Source organism: Anabrus simplex, chromosome 6 (genome assembly GCF_040414725.1).
Source record: "Anabrus simplex isolate iqAnaSimp1 chromosome 6, ASM4041472v1, whole genome shotgun sequence".
Taxonomy (NCBI): Eukaryota; Metazoa; Arthropoda; class Insecta; order Orthoptera; family Tettigoniidae; genus Anabrus; species Anabrus simplex.
This window is the reverse complement of record NC_090270.1, coordinates 12,017,924-12,044,020: the sequence shown is the minus strand read 5'-3', so window position 1 is coordinate 12,044,020 and position 26,097 is coordinate 12,017,924. Positions and strand designations below refer to the sequence as shown.

General features: G+C 44.3%; 1 protein-coding gene across 1 annotated transcript in view; it reads right to left on the bottom strand.

The window, feature by feature from the left end:
• Positions 1-26,097, bottom strand: part of Dnaaf5 (Dynein axonemal assembly factor 5) — a 612,890-nt gene that overhangs the window by 34,020 nt on the left and 552,773 nt on the right. The window contains exon 10 of the mRNA XM_067149642.2: positions 6,685-6,876. Coding sequence (XP_067005743.2) covers positions 6,685-6,876 — 192 coding nt within the window. The remainder of the gene's footprint in view (positions 1-6,684; positions 6,877-26,097) is intronic.

The following is a 26,097-nucleotide window of genomic DNA, read 5'->3' as shown; positions in this document are numbered from 1 at the left end:
TCTTTATTTAGATTTTTAATATTCAGGTGTTATTAAAGTAAACAAATTCGCTCATAGTTCATGCTATTAGGACACTCCTTTCTTCCAAACGATCGGGATTTCAAAGTTATCGAGAAAAAATCAAGAAGTGCTCAAATTTTCACTGTGGATGGTTGGTGTAATACCATTCAAAATGCAAGGAGAAAACCCTTTGCCGTTTATAGAATGGCTCTGAATGTCTTTGTCTCAACAAAAGACATAGAGAAAAGTGTAACATTTAGAAAGACGAACACGCAAAATGAAAAGTTCAGTTGGCTTCGATTTGATCTCAATCTCTCGATGAAGGAATCCGTTTCAAAACTTTGGACATCGTGTTCGTGGCCGTCCTCGTTTGTCTAGCGATCTGTCACCAAGGTTACGAAGAGAGACATGATGACATCCCTCTGGTGCACCACACTTTCTTTAATTCGGCTGTGGAATATGGACCTCATTATGTCGACCCATTACAACAAGAAGATGATGTAAATTGTGAAACTGAGTAAACTGGCATCTTCCAGTCTGTTTAAATTTCAGCATGATAATTTAATTTTCAGAAATTTTGACGTTGGGAAAAACAATTTATTTATAATTCATGGGTATCCGTACTGCTGAACTATTAGAGCAGACTGCGTAGCTAGCATTTAACAACAGAGCAATTATTTTAACTCAATCTGAGAGAGAAAAAGCTGTAATGGAAGCCGTACGTGCAGTTTCACATCTACTGTACTACATTATGTTCGTTAACAATTATTTTATAAATACATTGCCATATTAGAGGTTAAAACACAACCTATACATTTTCCTTTTACTTAACTTCGCCAAAACATTTATCAAAAGAGTGGTACAACTCTTGATTTGTACCACATTACCTTTCGCTATGAGTAAACTGCTGACAGGAAAAGTGATACTTATAATTTTAGGAACGATAAGAAGCAATTTAAGGAACAAATAACTAAATTGTCTTTATTAAATATAATTTTAATATATCATCTGCATATTTCATCAAATGAATCATGAATTCTTGTAGAGCCTGAATTTACATGACACAAAACGCAAAACCTTTAATTTCTTGACTTAGACCACTCTGGCTCTCAGCGGCTGGTAATGTTATTTGACTCGTTAGTGCCCTTGTACTTTCCCTCATATTGTAAGCTTGAGATACACCAAGTTACCCCCATCTCCTACTGCTTACTAAAGAAAGAAGACAACATCCAAGCAAAAGGAAGGACACCGGGCTGAGTGGATCAGACGGCTGAGGCGCTGGCCTTCTGACCTCAACTTGGCAGGTTCGATCCTAGCTCGGTCCGGTGGTATTTGAAGGTACTCAAATACATCAGTCTCATGTCCATAGATTTACTGGCACATAAAAGAACTCCTGCAGGAAAAAATTCTGCCACCTCGGCGTCTCTGAAAACCGTAAAAGCACTTAGTGGGATGAAAAGCTATTAGCATTATTATTAAAATGAAGGACAGGTATGTCCTATGTGGTAAGTCCTTGAACTTATAGAAACTGCAATGAATTATACAATCTAGAGATTCTGTCTCTCTCTCCCCCCCCCCCCCCCCGTCCCTTTAATAGCACAGCTGTAGTAATGCATACATCAGAATAAAGGCAGGAAATATTTAAAATTAATTTAAGCGAGTGAAGGAGAGAATGTATGAATAGGTCAGGTTGGTGAGTTCGAGTCCGGCGGTATTTGAAAGTGCTCAAATACGCCCGTCTCATGTCTAGATCTACCGGTACATAAAATAACTCTTGCGGGACGTAATTCTGGCACCTCAGCGTATATGAAAAGGACAGAAATAGTTAGTAGAATTAATAACATTATTATTTTCAATTCCGCAGTGAGCTTGAAAGGCGACCTCATTTCCGTTCACGTAGCTTGGCACATTAGTGTTCCTGGATGCCCAATAATCTCTCTCCTTACTGAAGGAAATGTTCTTGCAAAAGAAAGTAATGTCTGGAACTTTTGAAAATCACACTTCAAAGACTTATTGCATCGTTTAACATGCCCCTCTTTTCAAGAATAGGGTTATAGTATGCCTACTGTATATCAAAATAAAGACAGACATATGTAACATTAATTTGAGTGAGGAAGTGTGTTTATTTCCTTAATTCCTCATTGAGCGTGGAAACAGACTTAATTATGAATATTATGATCTATCAGTTTCATGTCCGTACAGCAGAGATGCATTTAGGCCCAACAGAATGAAGTTACCAGTCCTGAAGTTGGGTATGAGAGATGTACAAAGTAGAAAAATATTTAAAGCACAGACTTACAAAAGGTTTTCGAGCGTACTGACAAAATAATATTCATCTTCACATAAATTCCAAGAGTGTATAAGTTAAAGGAATTAAAGATCCACTACTCTCTTATCGATAATTATCGAGTGCAACTACTTGAAAACCATAGTCATGCGAAGTTTACAATTCCTCATGGTCTAATACGAGCATAGCATAAAGATGTACCCCTCTCTCCAACAGCCAAAGAATGCCTCCAACTAATAGGCAAAGAGTGCTGATGACATCATCCAGGTTTGACGCAGCAGAGGTGAGTTGACAATGCAGCAATAATGTCAAACAATAGTCAGTGTAATGTTGTTAAATTTTTGATGCATCCTTTCATGATGTTTCTTTTTCTCATTTTGTTAGTCATGTTTACTGACACGGGCTGATGACCAGTTAACACTACTGGAGAATATTTCCATGTCAGTAAGACATACATTATTAAAAATTGTATCCTATATAAATTTTGTTTAACACAGATATTTGAGAATTAAATGTCAGGCCTTCCCCTCAACTACCTTTCAACCCAGCGTGAATACAATTACTTATAGCCTAGACTGTAGTGCCTTATTTGTTGACATTATATATAATGATTTTCATTAAATTCTGTTCAACCATTTTCTCATGGCTCAGCGATGATATGAAATAAGCAACAAAAACTTGATTCATGAATATCTTCATTATCATAGCCAGTACAGTAAAACTACACACCGTAACACATAAATGATTGGAAATTATATTATTTATAACTTTTCTTATATAGTGTTTATCGATAGGACCACTAATGAAGTCTTGGACGTCTTTTCGGATCATTTCACTTCTGATCTTATCTTGTCTTGTTTTCTGAAGCACTGATGTTGATGGTGCGAGTCTCCAATTGGTACAAAGTAGGCCTCATATGGGATTTCTTCTTAGATATCAAAGCACTTGACTGTCCCAAAGGAGGTTGTTGACTTGGTGGTAAAAAACGATCATATCACACGGGCTCTCGTATCGTAAAGATACAGTACCGGTGTAAGCAGCGCGCACATGATACCAGCATCCACGGCCCGCGCACATTACCAGAATCTCCAGCCAGCACATGGTACCAGTATTCGCAGACAGCACACAGCAGCTAAGGCCAAACCATGATTATTATTATTATTATTTTCCTGTTAATCCTGCTGTGGATTACAAATCAAGGATGTTCGAGATTTCATAGTTAGTACATATTAAACAACTCTCTGACACCAGATGTGGTGTGTAGAAGTCATTTTGCTAGAGGGTAAGAATGGCTGACGAGTACTTGGTTTTCCCTTCACAACAAACAAACAAGAGTGCGAGTGCACGAGGCCAGTAGCCTTTATGTGCATGGTGTATCTTATTACACACTGAATATACAAATACAGTTCAGGTCCTGGAACACAAGAGTTAGTTGGCTGTGCGGTTCAGGAGATAGTGTGCTCGAACCCCGCTGTTGGCAGTGCAGAAGATGGTTTCCCATGTTCATACCAGGCCATGCTCAGTTAGTTCCCACTCCTAGACCTTTCCTATCCCTTTGGAGTATGACAGTATAATTTAATGGGGATTTGTATAACTACCACCATCTATGTGGAATTTAAAATGTATCATTTAACAATGTACCATGAACTGCTGGACAGCTGCAATTTGTTAATTGTGGTACAACTCTTGTCAGTAAAATTTGAAAATTAAGTTGAAGTAGCAAGATAGGTTTTAATATCAGAGTAGTTGATGGTGACACTTCTCTCGTCTATGCACGTTATATGGTCGTTATTGTTGTTGCTGTGGAGGTTGTGTACCGATATGTTTGGATATTTGTTGTGCACAAATTTGTTGCTACTTCAACTTAATTTTCAAATTTTACTGACAAGAGTTCTTATAACATACCAATACAATAGAACATTCTCGATATTCAACTTAATCAACACAAGAACTACAAGAGGATTGAAGAATGAATGCAACGCAACACGAACCCAAATTTTAATAGACGTTTTTAAAATATACCATGTTTTAGTGTGTTTAATGTGCTATATATTTTTAGTGCCTTATGATGTGGCATATATATTTTAATGTGTTTATGTACTCATGTCCATGCTCAATCAATAGGTTTTAGTTTATTCTAACCATCACTACTTTTAATCAGAGCTGTTTTAACGCAACATACTGCAATATACTTTACTTCCATTTTTTATCAGACATCCGGATGCTCTTAAGTAACTTCTTTGTAATTTATCCCATGACTGTAAATTTGTGTGCTAGCTGATGATTGCCAAGATAGGTCGAAACCGGTAATAGTGTAGTAGTTCATCCACAATAAATGTATTGATCGGTGGAACATTTTTCTTGTCTATTACGGTAAGTTTGAAAACATATTTTGTGTGAAAGATAGCTTGTCTACTATGACTGTGTTTATACCAGGAGTTCCCAGAATGTAAACACGTCGCAAGGGCGTTGCATGGATATTGTGTGAAAATGCCTCAAATCTGTCTTCATTGCCTGAAGTAGTTTAAAAGTGTTCCCCTCTAAATTCCAAGGTGATATCCGGTATGTGGTCTCCGTAATTGTGAGTTCTTTCAGTATCATATTTAAAAATTCTTGTAGGCTCTGCTAAAACCTACTAGCATGTGTTCTACTTGGGTTATTATTGGCTTTCTTGGAACTCATTTATTTTCTATATTATATTGAAGGTGCTCTTAATTTGCTTTAACGTTACGGATTTAATTCTTGCTATTGTTGTTGTTGCTCCATCTCACAACGGGTAAGGATAACATGACCGTTAGCGTTGTGAAGTAGTGCTGGGCTTTCTCATTAAATAACATTGGCAATATGATTTACGAAATGCGATTGCTACAATGTTTCTACAGTTGAATGTGTCATGGAATTTGGTGAAATTAACTATTTTTAATGTGAATATGTCGCAGTCCCCGACTTGTGAATTTTTTCTAGTTCTTACTACACTTGTGGTATTTTGAAAATGTTGATTGCAATGTGTTTCTTCCCTTCTGGTTTAACTTCTTAATTTTATTTCTTATGTGAATTTTAAAAAGTGTTGATATATTCAAAGTTTTTGTTGTATAAAAAGGCTACTAAAAGGGGTACCCCGATCTTTAAAAAGAGCTCTCTACCAAATAGTCAAATGACTATTAATCTAAAGGTTTCCTTTTAACAAAAGGAACTGCAGTTCATGTGTAAGATTTTTTTTCTAAAAGGTATTACACCGGTTTTTTTTGTTTTGTTTTTTTTGCTATTTGCTTTATGTTGCACCGACACAGATAGGTCTTATGGCGACGATGGGACAGGAAAGGCCTAGGAATGGGAAAAGAAGAGGCCGTGACCTTAGTTAAGGTACAGCCCAGCATTTGCCTGGTGTGAAAATGGGAAACCACGGAAAACCATCTTCAGCGCTGCCGACAGTGGGGTTCGAACACACTATCTCCCGGATGCGAGCTCACAGCTGCGTGCCTTGAACCGCATTGCCAACTTGCCTGGTGTATTACACCTTTGGTGATTTAATATCGTTCCAGGTAAGGTAAGAGTTATTCTGCCGGAAGGCAGGTCCGAACCTCCGCAGAGGTGTTCCTCAGCCGGAGTTTACGTGCGGTAGGGTGGCCAGTTCCTTTCCGCTCCAACAGTGCGTGGCAACCCATCCAACTCCTGACCACGCCCAATGCTGCTTAACTTCGGAGATCTCACGGGATCCGGTGTTTCAACACGGCTACACCGTTGGCTATGGTTCCAGTGAATGACTTAATTTTTTTCTTATTCTCATTTAATTTATTTAGTTAAATGTTGCTGTTTCTTTTAAAATTAGATGGATTATTTATTGGTGTTCCTCTCCTTTTAAACAAAATTCTTATTTATTAAATGTTCATGTGGTTTAAACGATTTAGTGTTTTGGGGGATTTCGCATGAATTGCTCTACCCTATTCCCCTGGATCCACCCTCTGTTGAAGTTCCTTTCGACCTTTCGTTCTGCCCAGATTAAATCGCTTCCCAGTCCTGTGTCGGTGTTTTTATCGAGGCCTTCCCTAAGTAATTGGCATGATTTCGCGCTGGGATGGCCTCTTGTCTCGATGGTGGTTGGGCTAACAATCGAAGACTTGGGCTGTGGTATTGTGGCTTCAGTTGTTTGGTACGCCACAGAGAGCAGTGCGAAGCTCTCTGAAGTCTATTTGAGACAGCTGCTGTAGTCAAACACAGGCAGTAAATCTCTCACTACAGATTGAGATTTCATGGGGTTGATAAGCGCGAGGCGACAGCTTCGTCTTCATATAGATGACAAGTCACGAGATATTGTGAGGGCCATTTTCACATCTTAAGCAAGAATTTGATCAGTTCCAGTTGTAGCTAATATAAACAAACACATGAGTGGTACGTACCAAGCACACAAGTCCGGAAGGCATCGTTGTGATCATCCAAGTGCAGGATCAACGTCTCGAACAAAACTTCTATTGGACCCTTCGAGACAACTACATCAAAATCACATGGTAGACTCTTGAAAATAGCAGACAAAGTCTTGACAGCAGCGCAACGTACTTCATCATCGATGTCATCCAGTCGACCAAGAACCACTGGAAACATCAATTAAAGACAATAAACATTAACAAAATCAACGAGTAGCAGCTCTTCTCCTAACAAACTAGTAGCAGGTCCTCTCCTAACAAACTAGTAGCAGGTCCCCTCCTAACAAACTAGTAGCAGCTCCTCTCCTAACAAACTAGTAGCAGGTCCCCTCCTAACAAACTAGTAGCAGCTCCCCTCCTAACAAACTAGTAGCAGCTCCTCTCCTAACAAACTAGTAGCAGCTCCTCTCCTAACAAACTAGTAGCAGCTCCTCTCCTAACAAACTAGTAGCAGCTCCTCTCCTAACAAACTAGTAGCAGGTCCCCTCCTAACAAACTAGTAGCAGCTCCTCTCCTAACAAACTAGTAGCAGCTCCTCTCCTAACAAACTAGTAGCAGCTCCTCTCCTAACAAACTAGTAGCAGCTCCTCTCCTAACAAACTAGTAGCAGGTCCTCTCCTAACAAACTAGTAGTAGGTCCTCTCCTAACAAACTAGTAGCAGGTCCTCCTTCAACAAACTAGTAGCAGGTCCTCTCCTAACAAACTAGTAGCAGCTCCTCTCCTAATAAACTAGTAGCAGCTCCTCTCCTAACAAACTAGTAGCAGGTCCTCTCCTAACAAACTAGTAGCAGCTCCTCTCCTAACAAACTAGTAGCAGGTCCTCCTTCAACAAACTAGTAGCAGGTCCTCCTTCAACAAACTAGTAGCAGGTCCTCTCCTAACAAACTAGTAGCAGCTCCCCTCCTAACAAACTAGTAGCAGCTCCTCTCCTAAAAAACTAGTAGCAGGTCCTCTCCTAACAAACTAGTAGCAGCTCCTCTCCTAACAAACTAGTAGCAGGTCCTCTCCTAACAAACTAGTAGCAGGTCCTCCTTCAACAAACTAGTAGCAGGTCCTCCTTCAACAAACTAGTAGCAGCTCCTCTCCTAACAAACTAGTAGCAGCTCCTCTCCTAATAAACTAGTAGCAGCTCCTCTCCTAACAAACTAGTAGCAGGTCCTCTCCTAACAAACTAGTAGCAGCTCCTCTCCTAACAAACTAGTAGCAGGTCCTCTCCTAACAAACTAGTAGCAGGTCCTCCTTCAACAAACTAGTAGCAGGTCCTCTCCTAACAAACTAGTAGCAGGTCCTCTCCTAACAAACTAGTAGCAGCTCCTCTCCTAACAAACTAGTAGCAGGTCCTCCTTCAACAAACTAGTAGCAGGTCCTCCTTCAACAAACTAGTAGCAGGTCCTCTCCTAACAAACTAGTAGCAGCTCCCCTCCTAACAAACTAGTAGCAGCTCCTCTCCTAAAAAACTAGTAGCAGGTCCTCTCCTAACAAACTAGTAGCAGCTCCCCTCCTAACAAACTAGTAGCAGCTCCTCTCCTAAAAAACTAGTAGCAGGTCCTCCTTCAACAAACTAGTAGCAGCTCCTCTCCTAACAAACTAGTAGCAGGTCCTCTCCTAACAAACTAGTAGCAGGTCCTCCTTCAACAAACTAGTAGCAGGTCCTCTCCTAACAAACTAGTAGCAGCTCCCCTCCTAACAAACTAGTAGCAGCTCCTCTCCTAAAAAACTAGTAGCAGGTCCTCTCCTAACAAACTAGTAGCAGCTCCTCTCCTAACAAACTAGTAGCAGGTCCTCTCCTAACAAACTAGTAGCAGGTCCTCCTTCAACAAACTAGTAGCAGGTCCTCCTTCAACAAACTAGTAGCAGGTCCTCTCCTAACAAACTAGTAGCAGCTCCTCTCCTAATAAACTAGTAGCAGCTCCTCTCCTAACAAACTAGTAGCAGGTCCTCTCCTAACAAACTAGTAGCAGCTCCTCTCCTAACAAACTAGTAGCAGGTCCTCCTTCAACAAACTAGTAGCAGGTCCTCCTTCAACAAACTAGTAGCAGGTCCTCTCCTAACAAACTAGTAGCAGCTCCTCTCCTAACAAACTAGTAGCAGCTCCTCTCCTAACAAACTAGTAGCAGGTCCTCCCCTAACAAACTAGTAGCAGCTCCTCTCCTAACAAACTAGTAGCAGGTCCTCCTTCAACAAACTAGTAGCAGGTCCTCCTTCAACAAACTGGTAGCAGCTCCTCTGTCAACAAACTAGTAGCAGCTCCTCACCTAATAAACTAGTAGCAGCTCCTCTCCTAACAAACTAGTAGCAGGTCCTCTCCTAACAAACTAGTAGCAGCTCTTCTCCTAACAAACTAGTAGCAGGTCCTCCTTCAACAAACTAGTAGCAGGTCCTCCTTCAACAAACTAGTAGCAGGTCCTCTCCTAACAAACTAGTAGCAGCTCCTCTCCTAACAAACTAGTAGCAGCTCCTCTCCTAACAAACTAGTAGCAGGTCCTCTCCTAACAAACTAGTAGCAGGTCCTCTCTCAACAAACTAGTAGCAGCTCCTCCCCTAACAAACTAGTAGCAGGTCCTCTCCTAACAAACTAGTAGCAGGTCCTCTCCTAACAAACTAGTAGCAGGTCCTCTCCTAACAAACTAGTAGCAGGTCCTCTCCTAACAAACTAGTAGCAGGTCCTCTCCTAACAAACTAGTAGCAGCTCCTCTCCTAACAAACTAGTAGCAGGTCCTCCTTCAACAAACTAGTAGCAGGTCCTCCTTCAACAAACTAGTAGCAGGTCCTCTCCTAACAAACTAGTAGCAGCTCCTCTCCTAACAAACTAGTAGCAGGTCCTCTCCTAACAAACTAGTAGCAGCTCCTCTCTCAACAAACTAGTAGCAGGTCCTCTCCTAACAAACTAGTAGCAGGTCCTCTCCTAACAAACTAGTAGCAGGTCCTCTCCTAACAAACTAGTAGCAGGTCCTCTCCTAACAAACTAGTAGCAGCTCCTCTCCTAACAAACTAGTAGCAGCTCTTCTCCTACCAAACTAGTAGCAGCTCCTCTCCTAACAAACTAGTAGCAGCTCCTCTCCTAGTAGCAGCTCCTCTCCTAGTAGCAGCTCCTCTCCTAACAAACTAGTAGCAGGTCCTCCTTCAACAAACTAGTAGCAGGTCCTCCTTCAACAAACTAGTAGCAGGTCCTCTCCTAACAAACTAGTAGCAGGTCCTCTCCTAACAAACTAGTAGCAGGTCCTCTCCTAACAAACTAGTAGCAGGTCCTCTCCTAACAAACTAGTAGCAGCTCCTCACCTAATAAACTAGTAGCAGGTCCTCTCCTAACAAACTAGTAGCAGGTCCTCTCCTAACAAACTAGTAGCAGCTCCTCTCCTAACAAACTAGTAGCAGCTCCTCTCCTAACAAACTAGTAGCAGCTCCTCACCTAATAAACTAGTAGCAGGTCCTCTCCTAACAAACTAGTAGCAGCTCTTCACCTAATAAACTAGTAGCAGCTCCACACCTAATAAACTAGTAGCAGGTCCTCTCCTAACAAACTAGTAGCAGGTCCTCTCCTAACAAACTAGTAGCAGCTCCTCACCTAACAAACTAGTAGCAGCTCCTCACCTAACAAACTAGTAGCAGCTCCTCACCTAACAAACTAGTAGCAGCTCCCCTCCTAACAAACTAGTAGCAGCTCCTCACCTAACAAACTAGTAGCAGCTCCTCACCTAATAAACTAGTAGCAGGTCCTCTCCTAACAAACTAGTAGCAGGTCCTCTCCTAACAAACTAGTAGCAGCTCCTCACCTAATAAACTAGTAGCAGCTCCTCACCTAATAAACTAGTAGCAGGTCCCCTCCTAACAAACTAGTAGCAGCTCCTCTCCTAACAAACTAGTAGCAGCTCCTCACCTAATAAACTAGTAGCAGCTCCTCACCTAATAAACTAGTAGCAGGTCCTCTCCTAACAAACTAGTAGCAGGTCCTCTCCTAACAAACTAGTAGCAGGTCCTCTCCTAACAAACTAGTAGCAGCTCCTCTCCTAACAAACTAGTAGCAGCTCCTCTACTAACAAACTAGTAGCAGGTCCTCTCCTAACAAACTAGTAGCAGGTCCCCTCCTAACAAACTAGTAGCAGGTCCCCTCCTAACAAACTAGTAGCAGGTCCTCTCCTAACAAACTAGTAGCAGGTCCTCTCCTAACAAACTAGTAGCAGCTCCCCTCCTAACAAACTAGTAGCAGGTCCCCTCCTAACAAACTAGTAGCAGGTCCCCTCCTAACAAACTAGTAGCAGGTCCTCTCCTAACAAACTAGTAGCAGCTCCCCTCCTAACAAACTAGTAGCAGGTCCCCTCCTAACAAACTAGTAACAGGTCCTCTCCTAACAAACTAGTAGCAGCTCCCCTCCTAACAAACTAGTAGCAGGTCCTCTCCTAACAAACTAGTAGCAGGTCCCCTCCTAACAAACTAGTAGCAGGTCCTCTCCTAACAAACTAGTAGCAGCTCCCCTCCTAACAAACTAGTAGCAGGTCCTCCTTCAACAAACTAGTAGCAGCTCCTCTACTAAAAAACTAGTAGCAGGTCCTCTCCTAACAAACTAGTAGCAGGTCCCCTCCTAACAAACTAGTAGCAGGTCCCGTCCTAACAAACTAGTAGCAGGTCCTCTCCTAACAAACTAGTAGCAGGTCCTCTCCTAACAAACTAGTAGCAGCTCCCCTCCTAACAAACTAGTAGCAGGTCCTCTCCTACCAAACTAGTAGCAGGTCCTCCTTCAACAAACTAGTAGCAGGTCCTTTCCTACCAAACTAGTAGCAGGTCCTCCTTCAACAAACTAGTAGCAGCTCCTCTCCTAACAAACTAGTAGCAGGTCCTCTCCTACCAAACTAGTAGCAGGTCCTCTCCTAACAAACTAGTAGCAGCTCCTCTCCTAACAAACTAGTAGCAGGTCCTCCTTCAACAAACTAGTAGCAGGTCCTCCTTCAACAAACTAGTAGCAGGTCCTCTCCTAACAAACTAGTAGCAGCTCCCCTCCTAACAAACTAGTAGCAGCTCCTCTCCTAACAAACTAGTAGCAGCTCCCCTCCTAACAAACTAGTAGCAGCTCCTCTCCTAACAAACTAGTAGCAGGTCCTCCTTCAACAAACTAGTAGCAGGTCCTCCTTCAACAAACTAGTAGCAGGTCCTCTCCTAACAAACTAGTAGCAGCTCCCCTCCTAACAAACTAGTAGCAGCTCCTCTCCTAAAAAACTAGTAGCAGGTCCTCTCCTAACAAACTAGTAGCAGCTCCCCTCCTAACAAACTAGTAGCAGCTCCTCTCCTAAAAAACTAGTAGCAGGTCCTCTTCAACAAACTAGTAGCAGCTCCTCTCCTAACAAACTAGTAGCAGGTCCTCTCCTAACAAACTAGTAGCAGGTCCTCCTTCAACAAACTAGTAGCAGGTCCTCTCCTAACAAACTAGTAGCAGCTCCCCTCCTAACAAACTAGTAGCAGCTCCTCTCCTAAAAAACTAGTAGCAGGTCCTCTCCTAACAAACTAGTAGCAGCTCCTCTCCTAACAAACTAGTAGCAGGTCCTCTCCTAACAAACTAGTAGCAGGTCCTCCTTCAACAAACTAGTAGCAGGTCCTCCTTCAACAAACTAGTAGCAGGTCCTCTCCTAACAAACTAGTAGCAGCTCCTCTCCTAATAAACTAGTAGCAGCTCCTCTCCTAACAAACTAGTAGCAGGTCCTCTCCTAACAAACTAGTAGCAGCTCCTCTCCTAACAAACTAGTAGCAGGTCCTCCTTCAACAAACTAGTAGCAGGTCCTCCTTCAACTAACTAGTAGCACGTCCTCTCCTAACAAACTAGTAGCAGCTCCTCTCCTAACAAACTAGTAGCAGCTCCTCTCCTAACAAACTAGCAGCAGGTCCTCTCCTAACAAACTAGTAGCAGCTCCTCTCCTAACAAACTAGTAGCAGGTCCTCCTTCAACAAACTAGTAGCAGGTCCTCCTTCAACAAACTAGTAGCAGCTCCTCTGTCAACAAACTAGTAGCAGCTCCTCACCTAATAAACTAGTAGCAGCTCCTCTCCTAACAAACTAGTAGCAGGTCCTCTCCTAACAAACTAGTAGCAGCTCTTCTCCTAACAAACTAGTAGCAGGTCCTCCTTCAACAAACTAGTAGCAGGTCCTCCTTCAACAAACTAGTAGCAGGTCCTCTCCTAACAAACTAGTAGCAGCTCCTCTCCTAACAAACTAATAGCAGCTCCTCTCCTAACAAACTAGTAGCAGGTCCTCTCCTAACAAACTAGTAGCAGGTCCTCTCTCAACAAACTAGTAGCAGCTCCTCTCCTAACAAACTAGTAGCAGGTCCTCTCCTAACAAACTAGTAGCAGGTCCTCTCCTAACAAACTAGTAGCAGGTCCTCTCCTAACAAACTAGTAGCAGGTCCTCTCCTAACAAACTAGTAGCAGGTCCTCTCCTAACAAACTAGTAGCAGGTCCTCTCCTAACAAACTAGTAGCAGCTCCTCTCCTAACAAACTAGTAGCAGGTCCTCCTTCAACAAACTAGTAGCAGGTCCTCCTTCAACAAACTAGTAGCAGGTCCTCTCCTAACAAACTAGTAGCAGCTCCTCTCCTAACAAACTAGTAGCAGCTCCTCTCCTAACAAACTAGTAGCAGGTCCTCTCCTAACAAACTAGTAGCAGGTCCCCTCCTAACAAACTAGTAGCAGCTCTTCTCCTAACAAACTAGTAGCAGGTCCTCTCCTAACAAACTAGTAGCAGGTCCTCTCCTAACAAACTAGTAGCAGATCCTCTCCTAACAAACTAGTAGCAGCTCCTCTCCTAACAAACTAGTAGCAGGTCCTCCTTCAACAAACTAGTAGCAGGTCCTCCTTCAACAAACTAGTAGCAGGTCCTCCTTCAACAAACTAGTAGCAGGTCCTCCTTCAACAAACTAGTAGCAGGTCCTCTCCTAACAAACTAGTAGCAGGTCCTCTCCTAACAAACTAGTAGCAGGTCCTCTCCTAACAAACTAGTAGCAGGTCCTCTCCTAACAAACTAGTAGCAGCTCCTCACCTAATAAACTAGTAGCAGGTCCTCTCCTAACAAACTAGTAGCAGGTCCTCTCCTAACAAACTAGTAGCAGCTCCTCTCCTAACAAACTAGTAGCAGCTCCTCTCCTAACAAACTAGTAGCAGCTCCTCACCTAATAAACTAGTAGCAGGTCCTCTCCTAACAAACTAGTAGCAGCTCTTCACCTAATAAACTAGTAGCAGCTCCTCACCTAATAAACTAGTAGCAGGTCCTCTCCTAACAAACTAGTAGCAGGTCCTCTCCTAACAAACTAGTAGCAGCTCCTCACCTAACAAACTAGTAGCAGCTCCTCACCTAACAAACTAGTAGCAGCTCCTCACCTAACAAACTAGTAGCAGCTCCCCTCCTAACAAACTAGTAGCAGCTCCTCACCTAACAAACTAGTAGCAGCTCCTCACCTAATAAACTAGTAGCAGGTCCTCTCCTAACAAACTAGTAGCAGGTCCTCTCCTAACAAACTAGTAGCAGCTCCTCACCTAATAAACTAGTAGCAGCTCCTCACCTAATAAACTAGTAGCAGGTCCCCTCCTAACAAACTAGTAGCAGCTCCTCTCCTAACAAACTAGTAGCAGCTCCTCACCTAATAAACTAGTAGCAGCTCCTCACCTAATAAACTAGTAGCAGGTCCTCTCCTAACAAACTAGTAGCAGGTCCTCTCCTAACAAACTAGTAGCAGGTCCTCTCCTAACAAACTAGTAGCAGCTCCTCTCCTAACAAACTAGTAGCAGCTCCTCTACTAACAAACTAGTAGCAGGTCCTCTCCTAACAAACTAGTAGCAGGTCCCCTCCTAACAAACTAGTAGCAGGTCCCCTCCTAACAAACTAGTAGCAGGTCCTCTCCTAACAAACTAGTAGCAGGTCCTCTCCTAACAAACTAGTAGCAGCTCCCCTCCTAACAAACTAGTAGCAGGTCCCCTCCTAACAAACTAGTAGCAGGTCCTCTCCTAACAAACTAGTAGCAGCTCCCCTCCTAACAAACTAGTAGCAGGTCCCCTCCTAACAAACTAGTAACAGGTCCTCTCCTAACAAACTAGTAGCAGCTCCCCTCCTAACAAACTAGTAGCAGGTCCTCTCCTAACAAACTAGTAGCAGGTCCCCTCCTAACAAACTAGTAGCAGGTCCTCTCCTAACAAACTAGTAGCAGCTCCCCTCCTAACAAACTAGTAGCAGGTCCTCCTTCAACAAACTAGTAGCAGCTCCTCTACTAACAAACTAGTAGCAGGTCCTCTCCTAACAAACTAGTAGCAGGTCCCCTCCTAACAAACTAGTAGCAGGTCCCGTCCTAACAAACTAGTAGCAGGTCCTCTCCTAACAAACTAGTAGCAGGTCCTCTCCTAACAAACTAGTAGCAGCTCCCCTCCTAACAAACTAGTAGCAGGTCCTCTCCTACCAAACTAGTAGCAGGTCCTCCTTCAACAAACTAGTAGCAGGTCCTCTCCTACCAAACTAGTAGCAGGTCCTCCTTCAACAAACTAGTAGCAGCTCCTCTCCTAACAAACTAGTAGCAGGTCCTCTCCTACCAAACTAGTAGCAGGTCCTCCTTCAACAAACTAGTAGCAGGTCCTCTCCTACCAAACTAGTAGCAGGTCCTCCTTCAACAAACTAGTAGCAGCTCCCCTCCTAACAAACTAGTAGCAGGTCCTCTCCTAACAAACTAGTAGCAGCTCCCCTCCTAACAAACTAGTAGCAGGTCCTCCTTCAACAAACTAGTAGCAGCTCCCCTCCTAACAAACTAGTAGCAGCTCCTCTCCTAACAAACTAGTAGCAGCTCCCCTCCTAACAAACTAGTAGCAGGTCCTCTCCTAACGAACTAGTAGCAGCTCCCCTCCTAACAAACTAGTAGCAGCTCCTCTCCTAACAAACTAGTAGCAGCTCCCCTCCTAACAAACTAGTAGCAGCTCCCCTCCTAACAAACTAGTAGCAGGTCCTCCTTCAACAAACTAGTAGCAGCTCCCCTCCTAACAAACTAGTAGCAGGTCCTCTCCTACCAAACTAGTAGCAGGTCCTCCCTCAACAAACTAGTAGCAGCTCCTCTCCTAACAAACTAGTAGCAGCTCCTCTCCTAACAAACTAGTAGCAGGTCCTCTGTCAACAAACTAGTAGCAGCTCCTCTCCTACCAAACTAGTAGCAGATCCTCCTTCAACAAACTAGTAGCAGCTCCTCTCCTAACAAACTAGTAGCAGCTCCTCTCCTAACAAACTAGTAGCAGGTCCTCTGTCAACAAACTAGTAGCAGCTCCTCTCCTAACAAACTAGTAGCAGCTCCTCTCCTAACAAACTAGTAGCAGCTCCTCTCCTACCAAACTAGTAGCAGGTCCTCTCCTAACAAACTAGTAGCAGCTCCTCTACTAACAAACTAGTAGCAGGTCCTCTCCTAACAAACTAGTAGCAGCTCCTCTCCTACCAAACTAGTAGCAGGTCCTCCTTCAACAAACTAGTAGCAGGTCCTCTCTCAACAAACTAGTAGCAGCTCCGCTCCTAACAAACTAGTAGCAGCTCCTCTCCTAACAAACTAGTAGCAGGTCCTCTCCTAACAAACTAGTAGCAGGTCCTCTCCTAACAAACTAGTAGCAGGTCCTCCTTCAACAAACTAGTAGCAGGTCCTCTCCTAACAAACTAGTAGCAGGTCCTCTCTCAACAAACTAGTAGCAGCTCCTCTCCTAACAAACTAGTAGCAGCTCCTCTCCTAACAAACTAGTAGCAGGTCCTCTCCTAACAAACTAGTAGCAGGTCCTCCTTCAACAAACTAGTAGCAGGTCCTCTCCTAACAAACTAGTAGCAGGTCCTCTCTCAACAAACTAGTAGCAGCTCCTCTCCTAACAAACTAGTAGCAGCTCCTCTCCTAACAAACTAGTAGCAGGTCCTCCTTCAACAAACTAGTAGCAGGTCCTCTCCTAACAAACTAGTAGCAGGTCCTCCTTCAACAAACTAGTAGCAGGTCCTCTCTCAACAAACTAGTAGCAGCTCCTCTCCTAACAAACTAGTAGCAGATCCTCTCTCAACAAACTAGTAGCAGGTCCTCTCCTAACAAACTAGTAGCAGGTCCTCTCTCAACAAACTAGTAGCAGGTCCTCTCTCAACAAACTAGTAGCAGCTCCTCTCCTAACAAACTAGTAGCAGGTCCTCTCTCAACAAACTAGTGGCAGCTCCTCTCCTAACAAACTAGTAGCAGGTCCTCTCTCAACAAACTAGTAGCAGCTCCTCTCCTACCAAACTAGTAGCAGGTCCTCTCTCAACAAACTAGTAGCAGGTCCTCTCTCAACAAACTAGTAGCAGGTCCTCTCTCAACAAACTAGTAGCAGGTCCTCCTTCAACAAACTAGTAGCAGGTCCTCTCCTAACAAACTAGTAGCAGGTCGTCTCTCAACAAACTAGTAGCAGCTCCTCTCCTAACAAACTAGTAGCAGCTCCTCTCCTAACAAACTAGTAGCAGGTCCTCCTTCAACAAACTAGTAGCAGGTCCTCTCCTAACAAACTAGTAGCAGGTCCTCCTTCAACAAACTAGTAGCAGGTCCTCTCTCAACAAACTAGTAGCAGCTCCTCTCCTAACAAACTAGTAGCAGGTCCTCTCTCAACAAACTAGTAGCAGGTCCTCTCCTAACAAACTAGTAGCAGGTCCTCTCTCAACAAACTAGTAGCAGGTCCTCTCTCAACAAACTAGTAGCAGGTCCTCTCCTAACAAACTAGTAGCAGGTCCTCTCCTAACAAACTAGTAGCAGGTCCTCTCCTAACAAACTAGTAGCAGGTCCTCTCTCAACAAACTAGTAGCAGGTCCTCTCCTAACAAACTAGTAGCAGGTCCTCTCCTAACAAACTAGTAGCAGGTCCTCTCTCAACAAACTAGTAGCAGGTCCTCTCCTAACAAACTAGTAGCAGCTCCTCTACTAAAAAACTAGTAGCAGGTCCTCTCCTAACAAACTAGTAGCAGGTCCTCTCTCAACAAACTAGTAGCAGGTCCTCTCTCAACAAACAAGTAGCAGGTCCTCTCCTAACAAACTAGTAGCAGGTCCTCTCCTAACAAACTAGTAGCAGGTCCTCTCCTAACAAACTAGTAGCAGGTCCTCTCCTAACAAACTAGTAGCAGGTCCTCTGTCAACAAACTAGTAGCAGGTCCTCTCCTAACAAACTAGTAGCAGGTCCTCTGTCAACAAACTAGTAGCAGGTCCTCTCCTAACAAACTAGTAGCAGGTCCTCTCTCAACAAACTAGTAGCAGGTCCTCTCCTAACAAACTAGTAGCAGGTCCTCTCTCAACAAACTAGTAGCAGGTCCTCTCTCAACAAACTAGTAGCAGGTCCTCTCCTAACAAACTAGTAGCAGGTCCTCTCCTAACAAACTAGTAGCAGGTCCTCTCCTAACAAACTAGTAGCAGGTCCTCTCTCAACAAACTAGTAGCAGGTCCTCTCCTAACAAACTAGTAGCAGGTCCTCTCCTAACAAACTAGTAGCAGGTCCTCTCTCAACAAACTAGTAGCAGGTCCTCTCCTAACAAACTAGTAGCAGCTCCTCTACTAAAAAACTAGTAGCAGGTCCTCTCCTAACAAACTAGTAGCAGGTCCTCTCTCAACAAACTAGTAGCAGCTCCTCTCCTAACAAACTAGTAGCAGGTCCTCTCTCAACAAACTAGTAGCAGGTCCTCTCCTAACAAACTAGTAGCAGGTCCTCTCCTAACAAACTAGTAGCAGGTCCTCTCCTAACAAACTAGTAGCAGGTCCTCTCCTAAGAAACTAGTAGCAGGTCCTCTCTCAACAAACTAGTAGCAGGTCCTCTCTCAACAAACTAGTAGCAGGTCCTCTCCTAACAAACTAGTAGCAGGTCCTCTCCTAACAAACTAGTAGCAGGTCCTCTCCTAACAAACTAGTAGCAGCTCCTCTCCTAACAAACTAGTAGCAACTCCTCTCCTAACAAACTAGTAGCAGGTCCTCTGTCAACAAACTAGTAGCAGGTCCTCTCCTAACAAACTAGTAGCAGGTCCTCTCCTAACAAACTAGTAGCAGGTCCTCTCTCAACAAACTAGTAGCAGGTCCTCTCCTAACAAACTAGTAGCAGGTCCTCTCCTAACAAACTAGTAGCAGCTCCTCTCCTAACAAACTAGTAGCAGCTCCTCTCCTAACAAACTAGTAGCAGCTCCTCTCCTAACAAACTAGTAGCAGCTCCTCTCCTAACAAACTAGTAGCAGCTCCTCTCCTACCAAACTAGTAGCAGGTCCTCTCCTAACAAACTAGTAGCAGCTCCTCTACTAACAAACTAGTAGCAGGTCCTCTCCTAACAAACTAGTAGCAGCTCCTCTCCTAACAAACTAGTAGCAGGTCCCCTCCTAACAAACTAGTAGCAGGTCCCCTCCTAACAAACTAGTAGCAGGTCCCCTCCTAACAAACTAGTAGCAGCTCCTCTCCTAACAAACTAGTAGCAGGTCCTCTCCTAACAAACTAGTAGCAGGTCCTCTCCTAACAAACTAGTAGCAGGTCCTCTCCTAACAAACTAGTAGCAGGTCCTCCTTCAACAAACTAGTAGCAGGTCCTCTCCTAACAAACTAGTAGCAGGTCCTCTCTCAACAAACTAGTAGCAGCTCCTCTCCTAACAAACTAGTAGCAGCTCCTCTCCTAACAAACTAGTAGCAGGTGCTCTCCTAACAAACTAGTAGCAGGTCCTCCTTCAACAAACTAGTAGCAGGTCCTCTCCTAACAAACTAGTAGCAGGTCCTCTCTCAACAAACTAGTAGCAGCTCCTCTCCTAACAAACTAGTAGCAGCTCCTCTCCTAACAAACTAGTAGCAGGTCCTCCTTCAACAAACTAGTAGCAGGTCCTCTCCTAACAAACTAGTAGCAGGTCCTCCTTCAACAAACTAGTAGCAGGTCCTCTCTCAACAAACTAGTAGCAGCTCCTCTCCTAACAAACTAGTAGCAGGTCCTCTCCTAACTAACTAGTAGCAGGTCCTCCTTCAACAAACTAGTAGCAGGTCCTCTCCTAACAAACTAGTAGCAGCTCCTCTCCTAACAAACTAGTAGCAGGTCCTCTCCTAACAAACTAGTAGCAGCTCCTCTCCTAACAAACTAGTAGCAGCTCCTCTCCTAACAAACTAGTAGCAGGTCCTCTCCTAACAAACTAGTAGCAGGTCCCCTCCTAACAAACTAGTAGCAGCTCCTCTCCTAACAAACTAGTAGCAGCTCCTCTCCTAACAAACTAGTAGCAGGTCCCCTCCTAACAAACTAGTAGCAGGTCCCCTCCTAACAAACTAGTAGCAGGTCCTCTCCTAACAAACTAGTAGCAGCTCCTCTCCTAACAAACTAGTAGCAGGTCCTCTCCTAACAAACTAGTAGCAGGTCCCCTCCTAACAAACTAGTAGCAGGTCCCCTCCTAACAAACTAGTAGCAGCTCTTCTCCTAACAAACTAGTAGCAGGTCCCCTCCTAACAAACTAGTAGCAGCTCCCCTCCTAACAAACTAGTAGCAGCTCCTCTCCTAACAAACTAGTAGCAGCTCCTCTCCTAACAGACTAGTAGCAGGTCCTCTCCTAACAAACTAGTAGCAGGTCCCCTCCTAACAAACTAGTAGCAGCTCCTCTCCTAACAAACTAGTAGCAGCTCCTCTCCTAACAAACTAGTAGCAGGTCCCCTCCTAACAAACTAGTAGCAGGTCCCCTCCTAACAAACTAGTAGCAGGTCCTCTCCTAACAAACTAGTAGCAGCTCCTCTCCTAACAAACTAGTAGCAGGTCCTCTCCTAACAAACTAGTAGCAGGTCCCCTCCTAACAAACTAGTAGCAGGTCCTCTCCTAACAAACTAGTAGCAGCTCTTCTCCGAACAAACTAGTAGCAGGTCCTCTCCTAACAAACTAGTAGCAGGTCCCCTCCTAACAAACTAGTAGCAGGTCCCCTCCTAACAAACTAGTAGCAGGTCCTCTCCTAACAAACTAGTAGCAGGTCCTCTCCTAACAAACTAGTAGCAGGTCCTCTCCTAACAAACTAGTAGCAGGTCCTCTCCTAACAAACTAGTAGCAGGTCCCCTCCTAACAAACTAGTAGCAGCTCCTCTCCTAACAAACTAGTAGCAGCTCCTCTCCTAACAAACTAGTAGCAGGTCCCCTCCTAACAAACTAGTAGCAGGTCCCCTCCTAACAAACTAGTAGCAGGTCCTCTCCTAACAAACTAGTAGCAGCTCCTCTCCTAACAAACTAGTAGCAGGTCCTCTCCTAACAAACTAGTAGCAGGTCCCCTCCTAACAAACTAGTAGCAGGTCCTCTCCTAACAAACTAGTAGCAGCTCTTCTCCTAACAAACTAGTAGCAGGTCCTCTCCTAACAAACTAGTAGCAGGTCCCCTCCTAACAAACTAGTAGCAGGTCCCCTCCTAACAAACTAGTAGCAGGTCCTCTCCTAACAAACTAGTAGCAGCTCCTCTCCTAACAAACTAGTAGCAGGTCCTCTCCTAACAAACTAGTAGCAGGTCCTCCTTCAACAAACTAGTAGCAGGTCCTCCTTCAACAAACTAGTAGCAGGTCCTCTCCTAACAAACTAGTAGCAGGTCCTCTCCTAACAAACTAGTAGCAGGTCCCCTCCTAACAAACTAGTAGCAGGTCCTCTCCTAACAAACTAGTAGCAGGTCCTCTCCTAACAAACTAGTAGCAGGTCCTCTCCTAACAAACTAGTAGCAGGTCCTCTCCTAACAAACTAGTAGCAGGTCCTCCTTCAACAAACTAGTAGCAGGTCCTCCTTCAACAAACGAGTAGCAGGTCCTCTCCTAACAAACTAGTAGCAGGTCCTCCTTCAACAAACTAGTAGCAGGTCCTCCTTCAACAAACTAGTAGCAGGTCCTCTCCTAACAAACTAGTAGCAGCTCCCCTCCTAACAAACTAGTAGCAGCTCCTCTCCTAACAAACTAGTAGCAGCTCCCCTCCTAACAAACTAGTAGCAGCTCCTCTCCTAACAAACTAGTAGCAGCTCCTCTCCTAACAAACTAGTAGCAGGTCCTCTCCTAACAAACTAGTAGCAGGTCCCCTCCTAACAAACTAGTAGCAGGTCCTCTCCTAACAAACTAGTAGCAGGTCCTCTCCTAACAAACTAGTAGCAGGTCCTCTCCTAACAAACTAGTAGCAGGTCCTCCTTCAACAAACTAGTAGCAGGTCCTCCTTCAACAAACTAGTAGCAGGTCCTCTCCTAACAAACTAGTAGCAGGTCCTCCTTCAACAAACTAGTAGCAGCTCCCCTCCTAACAAACTAGTAGCAGGTCCTCTCCTAACAAACTAGTAGCAGGTCCTCTCCTAACAAACTAGTAGCAGCTCCTCTCCTAACAAACTAGTAGCAGGTCCTCTCCTAACAAACTAGTAGCAGGTCCTCCTTCAACAAACTAGTAGCAGGTCCTCCTTCAACAAACTAGTAGCAGGTCCTCTCCTAACAAACTAGTAGCAGCTCCCCTCCTAACAAACTAGTAGCAGCTCCTCTCCTAACAAACTAGTAGCAGCTCCTCTCCTAACAAACTAGTAGCAGCTCCTCTCCTAACAAACTAGTAGCAGGTCCTCTCCTAACAAACTAGTAGCAGGTCCTCCTTCAACAAACTAGTAGCAGGTCCTCTCCTAACAAACTAGTAGCAGGTCCTCCTTCAACAAACTAGTAGCAGCTCCCCTCCTAACAAACTAGTAGCAGCTCCTCTCCTAACAAACTAGTAGCAGCTCCTCTCCTAACAAACTAGTAGCAGCTCCTCTCCTAACAAACTAGTAGCAGGTCCTCTCCTAACAAACTAGTAGCAGGTCCTCCTTCAACAAACTAGTAGCAGGTCCTCTCCTAACAAACTAGTAGCAGGTCCTCCTTCAACAAACTAGTAGCAGGTCCTCTCCTAACAAACTAGTAGCAGCTCCTCTCCTAATAAACTAGTAGCAGCTCCTCTCCTAACAAACTAGTAGCAGGTCCTCTCCTAACAAACTAGTAGCAGCTCCTCTCCTAACAAACTAGTAGCAGGTCCTCCTTCAACAAACTAGTAGCAGGTCCTCCTTCAACAAACTAGTAGCAGGTCCTCTCCTAACAAACTAGTAGCAGCTCCTCTCCTAACAAACTAGTAGCAGGTCCCCTCCTAACAAACTAGTAGCAGGTCCTCTCCTAACAAACTAGTAGCAGGTCCTCTCCTAACAAACTAGTAGCAGGTCCTCTCCTAACAAACTAGTAGCAGGTCCTCTCCTAACAAACTAGTAGCAGGTCCTCCTTCAACAAACTAGTAGCAGGTCCTCCTTCAACAAACTAGTAGCAGGTCCTCTCCTAACAAACTAGTAGCAGGTCCTCCTTCAACAAACTAGTAGCAGGTCCTCCTTCAACAAACTAGTAGCAGGTCCTCTCCTAACAAACTAGTAGCAGCTCCCCTCCTAACAAACTAGTAGCAGCTCCTCTCCTAACAAACTAGTAGCAGCTCCCCTCCTAACAAACTAGTAGCAGCTCCTCTCCTAACAAACTAGTAGCAGCTCCTCTCCTAACAAACTAGTAGCAGGTCCTCTCCTAACAAACTAGTAGCAGGTCCCCTCCTAACAAACTAGTAGCAGGTCCTCTCCTAACAAACTAGTAGCAGGTCCTCTCCTAACAAACTAGTAGCAGGTCCTCTCCTAACAAACTAGTAGCAGGTCCTCCTTCAACAAACTAGTAGCAGGTCCTCCTTCAACAAACTAGTAGCAGGTCCTCTCCTAACAAACTAGTAGCAGGTCCTCCTTCAACAAACTAGTAGCAGCTCCCCTCCTAACAAACTAGTAGCAGCTCCTCTCCTAACAAACTAGTAGCAGGTCCTCTCCTAACAAACTAGTAGCAGCTCCTCTCCTAACAAACTAGTAGCAGGTCCTCTCCTAACAAACTAGTAGCAGGTCCTCCTTCAACAAACTAGTAGCAGGTCCTCCTTCAACAAACTAGTAGCAGGTCCTCTCCTCACAAACTAGTAGCAGCTCCCCTCCTAACAAACTAGTAGCAGCTCCTCTCCTAACAAACTAGTAGCAGCTCCTCTCCTAACAAACTAGTAGCAGCTCCTCTCCTAACAAACTAGTAGCAGCTCCTCTCCTAACAAACTAGTAGCAGGTCCTCTCCTAACAAACTAGTAGCAGGTCCTCCTTCAACAAACTAGTAGCAGGTCCTCTCCTAACAAACTAGTAGCAGGTCCTCCTTCAACAAACTAGTAGCAGGTCCTCTCCTAACAAACTAGTAGCAGCTCCTCTCCTAATAAACTAGTAGCAGCTCCTCTCCTAACAAACTAGTAGCAGGTCCTCTCCTAACAAACTAGTAGCAGCTCCTCTCCTAACAAACTAGTAGCAGGTCCTCCTTCAACAAACTAGTAGCAGGTCCTCCTTCAACAAACTAGTAGCAGGTCCTCTCCTAACAAACTAGTAGCAGCTCCCCTCCTAACAAACTAGTAGCAGCTCCTCTCCTAAAAAACTAGTAGCAGGTCCTCTCCTAACAAACTAGTAGCAGCTCCTCTCCTAACAAACTAGTAGCAGGTCCTCTCCTAACAAACTAGTAGCAGGTCCTCCTTCAACAAACTAGTAGCAGGTCCTCCTTCAACAAACTAGTAGCAGCTCCTCTCCTAACAAACTAGTAGCAGCTCCTCTCCTAATAAACTAGTAGCAGCTCCTCTCCTAACAAACTAGTAGCAGGTCCTCTCCTAACAAACTAGTAGCAGCTCCTCTCCTAACAAACTAGTAGCAGGTCCTCTCCTAACAAACTAGTAGCAGGTCCTCCTTCAACAAACTAGTAGCAGGTCCTCTCCTAACAAACTAGTAGCAGGTCCTCTCCTAACAAACTAGTAGCAGCTCCTCTCCTAACAAACTAGTAGCAGGTCCTCCTTCAACAAACTAGTAGCAGGTCCTCCTTCAACAAACTAGTAGCAGGTCCTCTCCTAACAAACTAGTAGCAGCTCCCCTCCTAACAAACTAGTAGCAGCTCCTCTCCTAAAAAACTAGTAGCAGGTCCTCTCCTAACAAACTAGTAGCAGCTCCCCTCCTAACAAACTAGTAGCAGCTCCTCTCCTAAAAAACTAGTAGCAGGTCCTCCTTCAACAAACTAGTAGCAGCTCCTCTCCTAACAAACTAGTAGCAGGTCCTCTCCTAACAAACTAGTAGCAGGTCCTCCTTCAATAAACTAGTAGCAGGTCCTCTCCTAACAAACTAGTAGCAGCTCCCCTCCTAACAAACTAGTAGCAGCTCCTCTCCTAAAAAACTAGTAGCAGGTCCTCTCCTAACAAACTAGTAGCAGCTCCTCTCCTAACAAACTAGTAGCAGGTCCTCTCCTAACAAACTAGTAGCAGGTCCTCCTTCAACAAACTAGTAGCAGGTCCTCCTTCAACAAACTAGTAGCAGGTCCTCTCCTAACAAACTAGTAGCAGCTCCTCTCCTAATAAACTAGTAGCAGCTCCTCTCCTAACAAACTAGTAGCAGGTCCTCTCCTAACAAACTAGTAGCAGCTCCTCTCCTAACAAACTAGTAGCAGGTCCTCCTTCAACAAACTAGTAGCAGGTCCTCCTTCAACAAACTAGTAGCAGGTCCTCTCCTAACAAACTAGTAGCAGCTCCTCTCCTAACAAACTAGTAGCAGCTCCTCTCCTAACAAACTAGTAGCAGGTCCTCTCCTAACAAACTAGTAGCAGCTCCTCTCCTAACAAACTAGTAGCAGGTCCTCCTTCAACAAACTAGTAGCAGGTCCTCCTTCAACAAACTAGTAGCAGGTCCTCTCCTAACAAACTAGTAGCAGCTCCTCTCCTAACAAACTAGTAGCAGCTCCTCTCCTAACAAACTAGTAGCAGGTCCTCTCCTAACAAACTAGTAGCAGCTCCTCTCCTAACAAACTAGTAGCAGCTCCTCTCCTAACAAACTAGTAGCAGGTCCTCTCCTAACAAACTAGTAGCAGGTCCTCTCTCAACAAACTAGTAGCAGCTCCTCCCCTAACAAACTAGTAGCAGGTCCTCTCCTAACAAACTAGTAGCAGGTCCTCTCCTAACAAACTAGTAGCAGGTCCTCTCCTAACAAACTAGTAGCAGGTCCTCTCCTAACAAACTAGTAGCAGGTCCTCTCCTAACAAACTAGTAGCAGGTCCTCTCCTAACAAACTAGTAGCAGATCCTCTCCTAACAAACTAGTAGCAGGTCCTCCTTCAACAAACTAGTAGCAGGTCCTCCTTCAACAAACTAGTAGCAGGTCCTCTCCTAACAAACTAGTAGCAGCTCCTCTCCTAACAAACTAGTAGCAGCTCCTCTCCTAACAAACTAGTAGCAGGTCCTCTCCTAACAAACTAGTAGCAGCTCCTCTCTCAACAAACTAGTAGCAGGTCCTCTCCTAACAAACTAGTAGCAGGTCCTCTCCTAACAAACTAGTAGCAGGTCCTCTCCTAACAAACTAGTAGC